The 12,513-nt window shown below is 40.9% G+C and overlaps 1 protein-coding gene across 2 annotated transcripts in view; it reads right to left on the minus strand.

Moving 5' to 3' along the window:
* nrg2a (neuregulin 2a) overlaps positions 1–12,513 on the minus strand; it is a gene marked incomplete at its 5' end in the record, with an annotated part of 65,485 nt that overhangs the window by 12,643 nt on the left and 40,329 nt on the right. For both annotated transcript variants that reach the window (XM_079171379.1, XM_079171380.1), the window contains one exon: positions 2,795–2,915. In XM_079171379.1, coding sequence (XP_079027505.1) covers positions 2,795–2,915 — 121 coding nt within the window. The remainder of the gene's footprint in view (positions 1–2,794; positions 2,916–12,513) is intronic.

Here is a 12,513-nt window from a genome sequence, read left to right on the forward strand (position 1 = left end):
ATATAACGATAAAAAAAATGATATGTAAAAATGACAAAAGTAAACAAAAGGCATGTTTACAAAAACAGTTTTCAAATGATATATATAAAAAGAATTATATAGAGCTCAGTCTGTATTTTGGGGGATGAGAGAAATGATCATTAGTACATATGAAGAAATAAGTTCAAGGTATCTGTAAATAAACAATACACTGCTATATGATTAATAACTCAAACCTAGAAAACCGAATATGCTTTCTTCTGCTGGTGCCTGTCGAGAGCCTGGTATGTGTTCATAACCTCCAAATGTGACAAATGGCCGATACCAAAGGACAGGGAGGTAAAGTGGTCAAATCAAGAAGAAATAAAATCCTGAATTTCCAGTTCTAAAACAGCAATTTCATTATGGAGATCTCTTTAAAGGGGAAACATGACTGGACAGCTCTCTTTAAATTTGGTTTGAGATATAAATCAAGAGTCAAGAAAAATGTTGTGACCTGTAGTTTGTATGTATTTTTGTAACTGCACACAGACTACTGTAACGGCACCATCAAGTGCGTTGAGCCAAACCATATTTCCTTATTATAATCCCATTAGGATGAGCAGTTGGTCTTTTAGGGGCACCGACATTCCACTCACATTCACAACTAGACCACCAGTCCAACAAAGGTCATTGCTGGTGATTTACTGGTTTCACACAACGCCTCCCAGGAGCACCATAACATTCAGCATTAAATTACTCATCCTGAGCGATGGTGTTTAACTGGGGGGATAGCACCACCTAGACCTAGGAAACTTGGCTGAAAGATGAAAGAAATAAACTGTCACTGCATCATTTAAAAATCAGATGAGCGTGCAAATGTCCGCAGTGGCGCAGCTGCAAAGTCTATTAGCACTCTTTTATCTTTGGTTTCAAATAAATCACTGTCATTATTTATTATTCTTTGATCAATAATAAACATTTTGGAGGGAAAAACCTGAAGGTTGTACCATGTGTTAGGAGACATGAAGCAGGACCTATAGGTATATTCTACATACTGTATATACAGTAGAGTTACACAACCCATTGCTCTCTCAAGTCCCAGACAGAGGTCATTTGTTAAAAGTTCCCAATGCACCTTGTTGAGGATTCTGCTACACTAAACGTGTTTAACTGTGAAAACAATGACTCCCCGTATATCACACCATACAGACCCATATAGATAATATGTTAGATATATAATACTAAAAAAGATTTTTTTTAAATTTTTTTATGATTGATATGCTCAAATGAGGCTAAATTATTTGTGTACAAGTCATTACCAAGAAGGAAATCATCAGAAACAATGTGTTTACTTGAGTGAGTTACTTACTTTGGGTCGTGTATTAACCTGACGTCTCCCTAAAACAAAATGTATACTTCAAAGTGAAGGAGCAGGGCATTAAAGTAGGGCTAGCTGTCTGCGGGACTTGTTTAGCCAGTGAGTAATACCCACTGAAGCCTGGCCTATATTGAATGAGATGGCTGTGGGGCAACAAATCCCTGCAGGCCTTCACTGCATTATCCAACTTTTCTGGACCCATGCCCCGGCCATGAGTGAATTAGCTGCCGCAATTGAGTTATTGCTGCCTCCAATTTGTACACAGCGTATTGAACGGCTGTTACAGCCATGTCCTCATTGCTTGTCGAGCATTCTTCCTTGGGCCAACTGGGCACAGAAGCCTCGCCAGTGTTTCAGTTCTATATCAAACCAGCCAGAGGACTTATGCTATCGTGACATATGGTGGAACAGAACATGCAACAGAGCCTTTGACAACCATGGCGGAGAGATAATGTGAATATTTTGTGTTATAAGTTCATCTGATGATTATTGTCTGAACTAAGTGATATAATTTGGTCTGTAAAATGTCATGAAATATCTAAGAATGTCAATCACAATTACCAAAAGCACAAGTTGACATATTCAAATAGATTGTTTTGTTCGACCTATTGTCCAAAACCCAAAGATATTAAGTGTAATATGATGAAAAACAGCCAATATTCACATTTGGAACTTTGTTTGGAACTTTTGTTTTAAAAATGACTTAAATGATAGATTGATTATCAACATTTCTAAGAGATAAATGCCGATTGAATCAATGCATCTCGACACACTTTACTCTAAAAATCTGTTTTCTGAAAAACAGAAAGAAAACTGTTGAGTTTGAACTCCTCCTGAAGATTGTGCCAAATGAAGTCTCTTCACCTCGAGTCTAACGCCAACTGAAATGTAAATCTCAAAGTTAAAAAAGAGTGATGATGTCAACCTGTTATTTCCTGAAAAGCAGAGATACAAGGTCGCTTCAGTGCACTTTACACACGGGTCTTGATCCCTTTTGCCAAGGACCTCAAATGTAAGCAATGATTCTATTTACCTCACTGGGGGCCTCTAACAGGCATAAATATTTGCTCTCTACTAAACCAGTGACTCATGACATTTTAAAAAGGCTTTTCATGGGCAGCCCTCCTGTACACTAAACATGACTTAAAAGGATGAGCACGCCACCGCCTCACTCCATTATTAGTGTTAAAATACACAACAGGTGGGTAGTTAGGCAGACTGGCAGCATTTTCCTGTGATGTGTTGCTGCTGCTGCTGAAAAGAAAGAAGAACGGAAATCAAGTGCTATCAGGAAAATAAACAGCAGGATAAAACAAATGTGAGGTTAGGAATATCACTAGAGCAAAAAAACATCATGAAAGGAGTTCACATTAAGACTGCGGCACAAAGGAAGGAAGGTTGACAATGAAAGTTAAATTATCAAGGTGAATACAAAAGCAAAAGGAGGTAACTTACTTGCAGGAGAGCTGATTTATACCATGTATGAAGTAACAGTCGCCGCCATTCACACAGTAGGCCTTCTCTGTGTCGTTGCATCTTCTGGCGTGGCCTGAGCCTGGAGATGTCGTTGTGGTGACTGAGAAAAAAAAACACAGAAAAAAAACACATGATTGTTGAATTCATCTTTGTTTTGTCCATTTTACTTTCTTCATGATGATGATTTTGGAAGAAAATATAGAGGCATCATGATACATGATCGCACACAGGACTTTCCTTTAATGAGAACCTGCTTGTTATTTTTATCAGTATGATAGTCTTGCATCTCTACAAGTATTCCCAGATTTACTCATATTATACACTTGTATTTCCAGGAGAACTCTTAGTTTTCCATCCACAAATGTAATTGTGCCTCTAAGCAATGTTGACACTATCTCAAGAAGTTCTATGAGGAGAGATAAATATTTCCCTGACATGGCGTAGGAGTTGTTTACACGTTGACTCAGGTCCTTGGAATGGCCCTAAATGTCATGTATCTGCACTTAATCCCCCCGCCTGAATAGATATAATATGTTTGGGATGAAGCCTGCTTATCGGGACCAAAGCGGGGACATCTGAAGGGAGGGGAGTGCTGAGAGAGGTGCGCGGCGGCAGGATTGGGCTTGAGGAGGGAGGAGTGCGCTCCGTATGTCAGATGTCGAAAACATGATTGCAACTGTGTGCGCTATTAGCACCTTAGCACGAATGTGTTGGTAGGAAGAAAGCAGATTGGAAGACCTCTACAATCACATCAGCTTCGGCAGCTTGATGCTCGTGTCATGATCAATGTTGTGACAAGAAATTTGCGGGAGGATTTTACTCAGCTGGGCCATTGGCTCTGAATAGATTTCACAACTTCCCGTTTGTTACACGCTCTGCCTTGCTCACAAGCACACTCCTGGTTTTAGCTAAAACAACAGAGGGTTAATTCTCATGCTATTTAGCATTACAAAGCAAACAGACGACACCCGCGTGAGCTTCACTTGCCGGTGTGAGTCAGCACTTTGCATAATCCAAACACAATATTAAAACTAAAATTAGAAACGTTATGTCTTATTAAATTACCTCTAATACCAACAAAGGATGTCAACTTCCTTTGGGTGTTTCCGTTGGCATGTATTGAGGTGGTTCTTAAGCTCTGGCAGACATACAGGTTTCCTGTTACGAACGTCCATCCAAACAAAATAAATAAATAAATCTGCAGCTGGTTTAATGGGATGAGACGCGCTGGTATGAATTGTGACCTTTTGTTATTGGAGTTAAAAAGGTGTTATATTTGTTATGATACAAGTAAGTCATAAGCTGTCATGTTATTCTTCCGCTAAAGTTCCCTGAAGACGTTTCAATCTTTTCAACACAACACAGCACTCATCCACTGTCACCTCAAGACATTTTCCGAAAAAATTTCCAAGTCTACCAGTTAATCAGAACTACCTCATCGTCACACCTGACCTCTCGCTCGGAGTGCTGGCGTGTAAAACGCCTCGTAAAAAAGATCAGACAAAGCTGTTGGGAGGAAGGAACCTGAAAACATTGTAAAAAAAAAAAACCCTCCTACGCTCAAAATAGAAGCCTTGAGCAGTCTTCAACTGTAAAACGCGCCACACAAAAGGCAGCGAAACAAGCTGCGTCGATCTCTATCTGGGGCAGCGGCCCGTCCCAGAACGCACTGGTGGAAGGGAGGGGAACGTCCCGGACAGATCATCAGTCTGCAGGGGCGGGCTAACACGTAGACAGTCATGCTCACACATCATCACAGTCCACCTGGTTTACATGTGGGTGGACTGTGGGTGAAAAACAGACGACCCGGAGAAAACCCACACAGGGAGTTGGAGAACATGTAAACTTCACACAGAAAGGATCAAGGCTGATGTTTGAACCCTGGACAAGTTTATTTGGCTCCTGGTCACACTAAATCTCTTTCACTGTACTCACCGTTTTACTGGTTCTCATAATTTTTTGTCAAAAAGGTAACTTCTTTGATGTTGTTCTTTTTGAGAATGCATTTTAGTTGAAGTGATTGTTGCCCCAAAATAGCTTATTGCACAACCTCAAAATGATACTCTGACTACTGGGCTACATGACCTAATGCTTTTGCTCTTTGAACTCCAAATATATTCCAACCAGCCGCAACTTTATTTTTGTCTGTTTTAAGGTCACAGGTTTCTTTTTACACAGCGGTCCCATGGGCATTGATCTCTATATTAACATTAATAAAATATTCAGCGGGCCACCCACTGCACTTCGTTGGCCAGATTTGCATGACATTCGGGATTAGAATGATCCGGAACCACATTAAGGTAGAATACTCTCAGATAATTCAGTGTCCAGAGATAGACAATGGTGGAGCTCAGTGATTTTAAAATGCATTTGTGGTGACATTTTTGTAAAAAAAATCGTATCACTCTCCATCACTGTAAAGAAAGACTTGAGTTCGTATTTGGATGATGACATGTTGGTCTGCACATAGGATAGGATATTTGTAACATTTTCCCCACAACTTAGAAACATTCAACAAACTGCTGCAACTAGCTTGAGTTTGCACGTAACCCAATAAAAACAATCTATTTGCCTGCAGTCACCAACTGACCACTTTTTTTCCTCTCTTCTCCTTTTCTCTGCCATTCTCCCTTCTTTCCTTTGTGTCCTCCAATTACTCCCCCATAGCAGACACACTGTTGTAGCACAGAGGAGTGAGGAAAAGTTCTGGTTTCAGTTTGTCTATGAGCACAAAATCACTGAAAACTCGAAGGCAACAGAAAATATCAACAAGTGGAGATGCAATGATTCAGATTATTATGTCAAGTTTAAGTTTGGCTTCTTTGATTCAAACAGCTGGAGGCGAAAGCGAGGGAACTGTATAAATCACACGTGTATAAATCACACGGGTGCACCGTCTTCAGGTTTTATAATAAACCTGTAAAACTTGACAATAGTATGTAAAAACCTGCTGAGCAGCAGTAAAATGTTGACGACACTGAGATGCCATGGACTTTCTGTATGAGAGTCTGGTACTGCAGCCAGTGCCTGTCTGGCATATATGATGCACACGATGTGTTCCTTCAACAAGTTATGTTTTGCAATAACAAAGAACAACATTCTGTTTCAAAATCCTTATCCAGAAACAATATTACTGTACAATAAATGCCATGTACTGACTGAAAAACGACTGAAAAACATCGTGCATGTTACGTAGAAGTGAAAACCCGAAATTAAACACAAAATGCTTTCTCACTCTCTCTTCCCCCTTTGATGTTTTCACATAACAAGGCTTTCCACAATCTAACGACGGACAAATAGCAAATGTTGTAGTGACCCTGAGCGTTTTTTGAGTCTGAGTGCACTTTAACATGACAAACCAGAAAATTAGAACAGAATTGCCACAGAAATCGCCGGTCGTCACTTATGAGAAAACCCATACAAGGGAAGGTACATGCAGACCCTGTACCCAGTCATCTGGCTCAGCCAACACACTGTTTACTCAGGTTGCACCACATGTTTACTCCAGATTAAAACTAACGACAAGGCCTTCAAATTTATTAACAGGGTTAGAGAGACAAACACAAACAACAGAGGAGCATCGCATGTAGGGACGTGTGGTGGGAATGAAAAATACTATTTAAGTTATTGTACAGTGTGGCTCACAAGATAACTTTTATGGAAATACATTTCCTCAATAACTGAAACTGTCTCCAACTGAATATAAGACATCTGCAGTTTTACAACAATGTTAGGCACTAAAACAACAACAGCTAGCCTTTTTGTTTTCAACATATCACGACCACCGTAGGACAACTTTGTTGTTTCTGAGGGTTACATATATATATATTCCATAATCACTGACTGCGACCTCTGAAAGACTCGCACTTTGTGTCTTTTCTCAATCTGTGTTTGACTGTATGTGGTCTGTGTTGGTTTGTTTTATCCGAAGCAAGTTATTGCATGTGAACAGCGTTGGACTCATTTGTGATCATGCGGTGGGGCTGCTGTGAACAGACCACAGCAATTCCTGTTGACAGTTGGTATAATAACATGTGTAGTGAGTCATTGCCATGTAGAGCAGCTGTTTAGCCGGGTTAATGTGGCAGTGATTCCAGCATGTGTCCAACAAAGACAGTACATTGCACTGTCATGCATCAGTAACATATATTGGTTTCAACCCCCCCCCCCCCCCCCCCCCCCCCCCCACACACACACACACACACACTGTGTAATTCAAACAATTTATTTCACGAAGCAATCAAGACACAAATTCTGTCTGTCCTACTTGATCTCTTCTGTTCCACCCGCTCCAGTTAGTCCTGTCAACTGTTTCGACAGGATTGTTTCCTCTAAATAGTGTTTTGAAGTGACAATTAAGGGACGGACAACAGTGGGCAGCACTGTTAACTGAAATAGCTTTGTCTTATTTGGAAATTAGCAGTTTTTGTTCTTACTCCCCTTTTGTGTTTTTTTTATTGGTTGTCATCCTCTTTCCACAGACGGTTCCTTTTATCTGCATCCCCAAGAGGCGAGGCGGTAATGGTGAGGCTAAAAATGGTTGATTAAAGAGAAACCTTAGACCTTAATCTCTGTGTTTCACACTCGTCTTGCGAATGCATTCAATCACCGCAAAAGGATTTAAGTCATGGCCAGAATGATATCAAACTCCATTAAAGTCTTTAACAGAGAATCCATAAATATCACGCGGCACAATCCCTCACTTTACATAGGGGACAAGAGTTAAGGTGTTTTTGTGAAGGTTGACTCTGCTTTCCTGGCTGGATGTCGGACACAAATTCCTTTAACCCATGGAGGAGATCAGCGGCTCTGCTAAACAGAGTTTGTTTATTTGCACTTATGTGGCCCAGGGATTAGTAAAGTTTGCTTGGTTTTTTAACCTTGGGTTTCAACTTTCCCCGGCCCTGTAGCCCTGGGGCTGAATCTGAGTTGGAGTTGAAGAGGGGTTTCCTCTCGGTTAGCGAAAGCCACAGTGTTTAGCCATCAGCCCTTTGCCGCTGACTTTGATTAATCCTTCATGGCCCGAGAACTGAAAAGAAAAGCTGGGGGTGCAGGCAGGACCATCTGGAAACCTTCATAAACATGCCTGTCTTTCCATGCTCTCCAAAGGATTCTAGGAAAATCGTAAAAATGAAAAGAGAGGTCCCTACTGCACAGTTTTTCTTCCTCTTGAGGCACCCGTGCATATGCAGCAGAAAAAGAAAAGCGCTCACACTGAATCCTAGCCCCGCGCTGCAGCTCACAACCCAGCACCAAACGCTGAAGTGTGTAATGAAATACGTGTTCAATTGGCCTGTCTATGGTGCAGAGTTCTACACATGTCCCCCTAATTTATGACAAATGTTGATAATTTACCTCTGGTTGGCGTAATCTTTTTTACTTCTGCGCTGCAATTGAACAGAAAGCCATCTCAAAACATGAGACGGAATCTGATTCTACGCAGGAAGACAGCCAAGGCAGTTATTCAATCGGCGATGGATTGGTTCCTTCTGGACTTTGTGTGTTTTCACTCTTAAAAGCAATGTTATCAGGATAAAATGTATAAATTATGCAGCCTATTTGGGAGTTTGTCAGTGAGCGAGAACAGTGCGTCCGTGAAGAAAGGAAGATAAAGGGACACAAAGGTCCAAAAACTCAAATGCATAGCTAACATTAAGATCTTGACAATTGTTTTTTTTTTTGTATATAAACTAAATTAAGTGCTAGCTGGGCAGTAGTGTGTCAACAGGTAGCAAAATACAGCAAAACCACACAGGGCCTTTAACTCTTTCCTTCATCGTATCATTTCCCTCAACACAATTCAAACAAGGAGAAAAATGTAAACAGTCTGTCAGATGGGAAAGTGATGAACGTCTTAAGTACAGACCCTTCAGGAGACGCATAAAGAGGACGGTTTCTGTAATGGCTCTGCCACCCAGACATGCAGAGCCATTACAAATACAAGTCAGTTTTATGTACCAGAAAGAAGTTGGGAGCGCCCCTCCCCTCACCTTTAGACACTTGCAGGGAATGTCTGACATGTCTCCTGTTACAACTGGGACCAAGATCTTTTATCTCTATACTAAAGGGCTAATTCATATTGCATGCATCCTTGCTACACTTGTCTCTAATCTGACAAGACTGTCTATCCAGGATGGAATGAATAAATAAGATAAACAGATAATGAAAAAGCACAAAACACCAAATATGTGTGGTTCTCGTTCAAGATGAAGTTGTTGACAGCTGGTCTGATGTGGTGAAAGAGGATGTGCAGTGAGGGTTAAGATCATGCTTGCATAACATAGATGTTTAGCTATTTATATTGTGAGAGTAGTGGTATTGAATGGTGGTATTATAGTTCTATAGAAAGTGAAGCCGGAGGAACAAATGCACCAATACCAAAGAAGATACATGTTCTGCCTTGTTTGCAAAAAAAAAAAAAAAACAGAAACAAATGAGAAGGAAGTAAAAAAAAATAAAAAGCGAGATGGATACAGGAGTAATGAAGGGAAGGGGCGGGTTGAGAAAGAAGGTTTGACAACAGGATCTTAAGTTGGAAAATGTATTTCAGCTTGCCAAAGCCAACAGAAAACATGCACGCACCTTCTTCCACACATACACTATACTGTCGGCACACCCAATCAATGGCAACATCCAGCATCTGTGTCTTCCAGCATGTTGTACAGAGTTCAAAATGAGCAGGAAAGATTTCATACAAATACCCAAAGAGGAATTAAATTACTATTTACTGTAGGTAGGACTCACAAAAGAACCCATTATGAATGAGAGAGCACTTAAAGCTTGTTTTTCAATAGAAAATTATCCACAATTCAAGCACCTTCAATATGAAACAGGAATGTTTAGAAATGAACAAAATGGAGCCTGCCAGGAGCATTAATCTACCACCCACTCTTCATCAAGACTGACACTGCCACAACCAGTGTGTCTTCTTTTATATTCTTGTCTCCTATTACCATTTTTCAGTCACATAGCTGATATGCCTGGTCTTGCCTGCCTCAATCGTCTCAGCACTGAAGTGAAATCAAAGAGCAGCCCAGTGTGTGATTGCACAACAGCTGCGAATGCACTGCAAAGAAGCAAAGTGCACTTAGGAAAGGCAGGCTATGGTGCGGCTGCACAAACGGGTGCTGGTATGGCCGCTGGCCTGGCGGGCACCAGAATGTGTGCAGTTGGCAAACAAAGTGACACATGGTGTTTTCGGCGGCACAGTTCCAGACAGGGCTGCTCCATGCTATGTCCTTTCAAAAGCAGCTCAGGCTCAGCGTTATGTTACTGCGCGTCCTTGTTTTTGTTCTGAGGATGCCTGTTGCTTTAATTTTGCCACTCTGACCTGAGAAACTATTGTTTACTGCATCCTTATTTAAATGTTTCCATGTTATGCTCCTTTATGCTACTACTCCATTACATTTTAAAGTGAAATATTGTACTTTTTTACTTGATTACATTTATTTGATAACATGCGGTTCTGAAAAGTGAAGCCAATGCAAAAGTGCCTTAAATTTGCATTCTTTGTAATGGCCATCAGGGGGCGACTCCTCTGGTTGCAAAAAGAAGTGTGATTGTATAAAAGTCTATGAGAACATGACCCAACTTCTCACTTGATTCATTACCTCAGTAAACATTGTGAAGAAATGTCAAGTCTTCAATACAGCATTATGTTCATTTTGATGATCCCATTTAGAGTAAAATAGACAACAAAGCAGGATATGCTTTAGGGTGCGGCTACTTGACAGGTCACTACCGCAGCGGTTTCTGTGGTTTCGTCTTTAAACTTTTAGCCTTTCACAGTATGATTTCGGTTCATGAAAATGCCTTATTTTAGCGTTTATATGTACTTAGCTCCACCCTCTCGTGGAACTTCTGGTTGGAAAAATCCAACATGGCGACTGCCAAAAGGTGAAATGTGAGGCTTCAAAACGGCTGTGCACAAACTATAATTACTTGTTACTTTGCAGAACAAGCTTATGATTACAAAACATAATCATATAATAAATTATGATTTATTATTATGGATTAAGTTACCCAACAGTAGAAAAATGTGTTGAAAGCACCACCATTGCCGGGTGCAACTTTAAAGTGATGCTTACACATAATGCATTCAAATTCATAATCCAATATTATATTTTGATGCTAATACTTTAGTACTTTTACTAACATTCTTAAATTAGGACTTTTACTTGTAACAGAGTATTTCGAAACTGTGACATTGCTACTTTAACTTAAGTAAAAGATCTGAGTACTTCTTCCTGCCACTGTCTAAATGGCATTTCATGACCATATTTTAGACATATAACCGGTTCTACAGGACCTCCTGGATGGAGTTCTGGGGAAAGGCACTTAAAAAATGAGATCCTTCACATATATTACAGTGTTATATGCAGGTTTATAAGTTAGGTGCCACTGCAGTAATGTCTACTGCCACATACACCAGAAGCAGAAAGAGAAGCTTGTTTGGAAAAGTAGAAGAAATGTAGGACAGACAAAGAAGTCACCTACAGAAACTACCATATATTGCCAAAAAAGGTTTCGCAAAATTATTCTTCATATTTCATCACTTTAAAAGGACAAAACCTGAAGCATCCACAGCTCTCCTATGCCCTTCATCTTCAACAGCTGGCCCTCATTTGTGAGGAAAGGCAGACTTTGCAACCTTGTAGCAGATACAGAAGACATATACCACAGCTCCATATTTGGGTCTTGTGCTCACAGCTTGCTCACAGCTACAGTAGTGGCCAGCTGCTAGGACTAAAGGTTTCCCCTCTGCGGTTCCCCAAAAGCCAGAAAGCACACGGTCTGCTTGTATGTGTGCGCCGCAGCCCTCCTTCACTCATATACACACACACCACCCACACTCGCTGTACATCCTGAACAAACGGCCAATGGAGGCCCGGCTGTTTTGTTAGGCTGCCACCCTCTGTATACTAAAGGATGAGTTCACTGTGAGTGTACCTGTGATTAAAGTGAGGCCTATTCCATCCACACTTCCCACCTACACACTCAAAAGGAAATGGCCTGTACGCTCTGCTGACGTACACCATACAGAAAATCACCAGGGCTTACTCACCTCAACGGTAGTGATGTGACGAGTACAGTTACACAATCCCCAACAAAGCAGCAAGGAAGCAGCGTGATGGAGTAATGGGAGGTTTGGGATGAGAGACAGCTGTGGCAACCAAACTATAGTAGTACGCTTCTGAGCTTTAAGCAAAGGAATGGTAAGTATATGTTCCCCTCTATGCTCAAAGAAAACTTTGAAAAAGTTTGAAGACACACAGGATCGCTCATGTCCAATTCTGAAACATGCAAAGTAGTAGGAGGAGCGGGGAGTTTCTTTGATGTGGGTGAACAATAGTTCTCAGTGAGCTGGCTTTTTTCACTGGCCCTCCAAGAGACTGCTAAATATTACTTACTGCAAGCCTTTATGACGCGATGAATCATTTTCCGGCCATAATTTTGCCCCTTTCAAAGTATTAACAAACACAGCAGTGTTTATTAGTTGTTTGGCAAGTTAGAACAGAATCGTGCACAGTCATCAACAGTTGGGGTCACCATAGGAGAAAGACCACCAGGACAGCTGAGGGGGGCCTGAAAGGGAATCTTTTATAATGCTATTAATGAAGTCTCAGATACGTTCTGTCTCGGTCTGTCCTGGAAGAGTTAACAAAGCCCTGCACACAGTAATACCTCATGTCACCTCC

The sequence above is a fragment of the Pholis gunnellus genome, assembly GCF_910591455.1.
Source record: "Pholis gunnellus genome assembly, chromosome: 13".
Classification (NCBI taxonomy): Eukaryota; Metazoa; Chordata; class Actinopteri; order Perciformes; family Pholidae; genus Pholis; species Pholis gunnellus.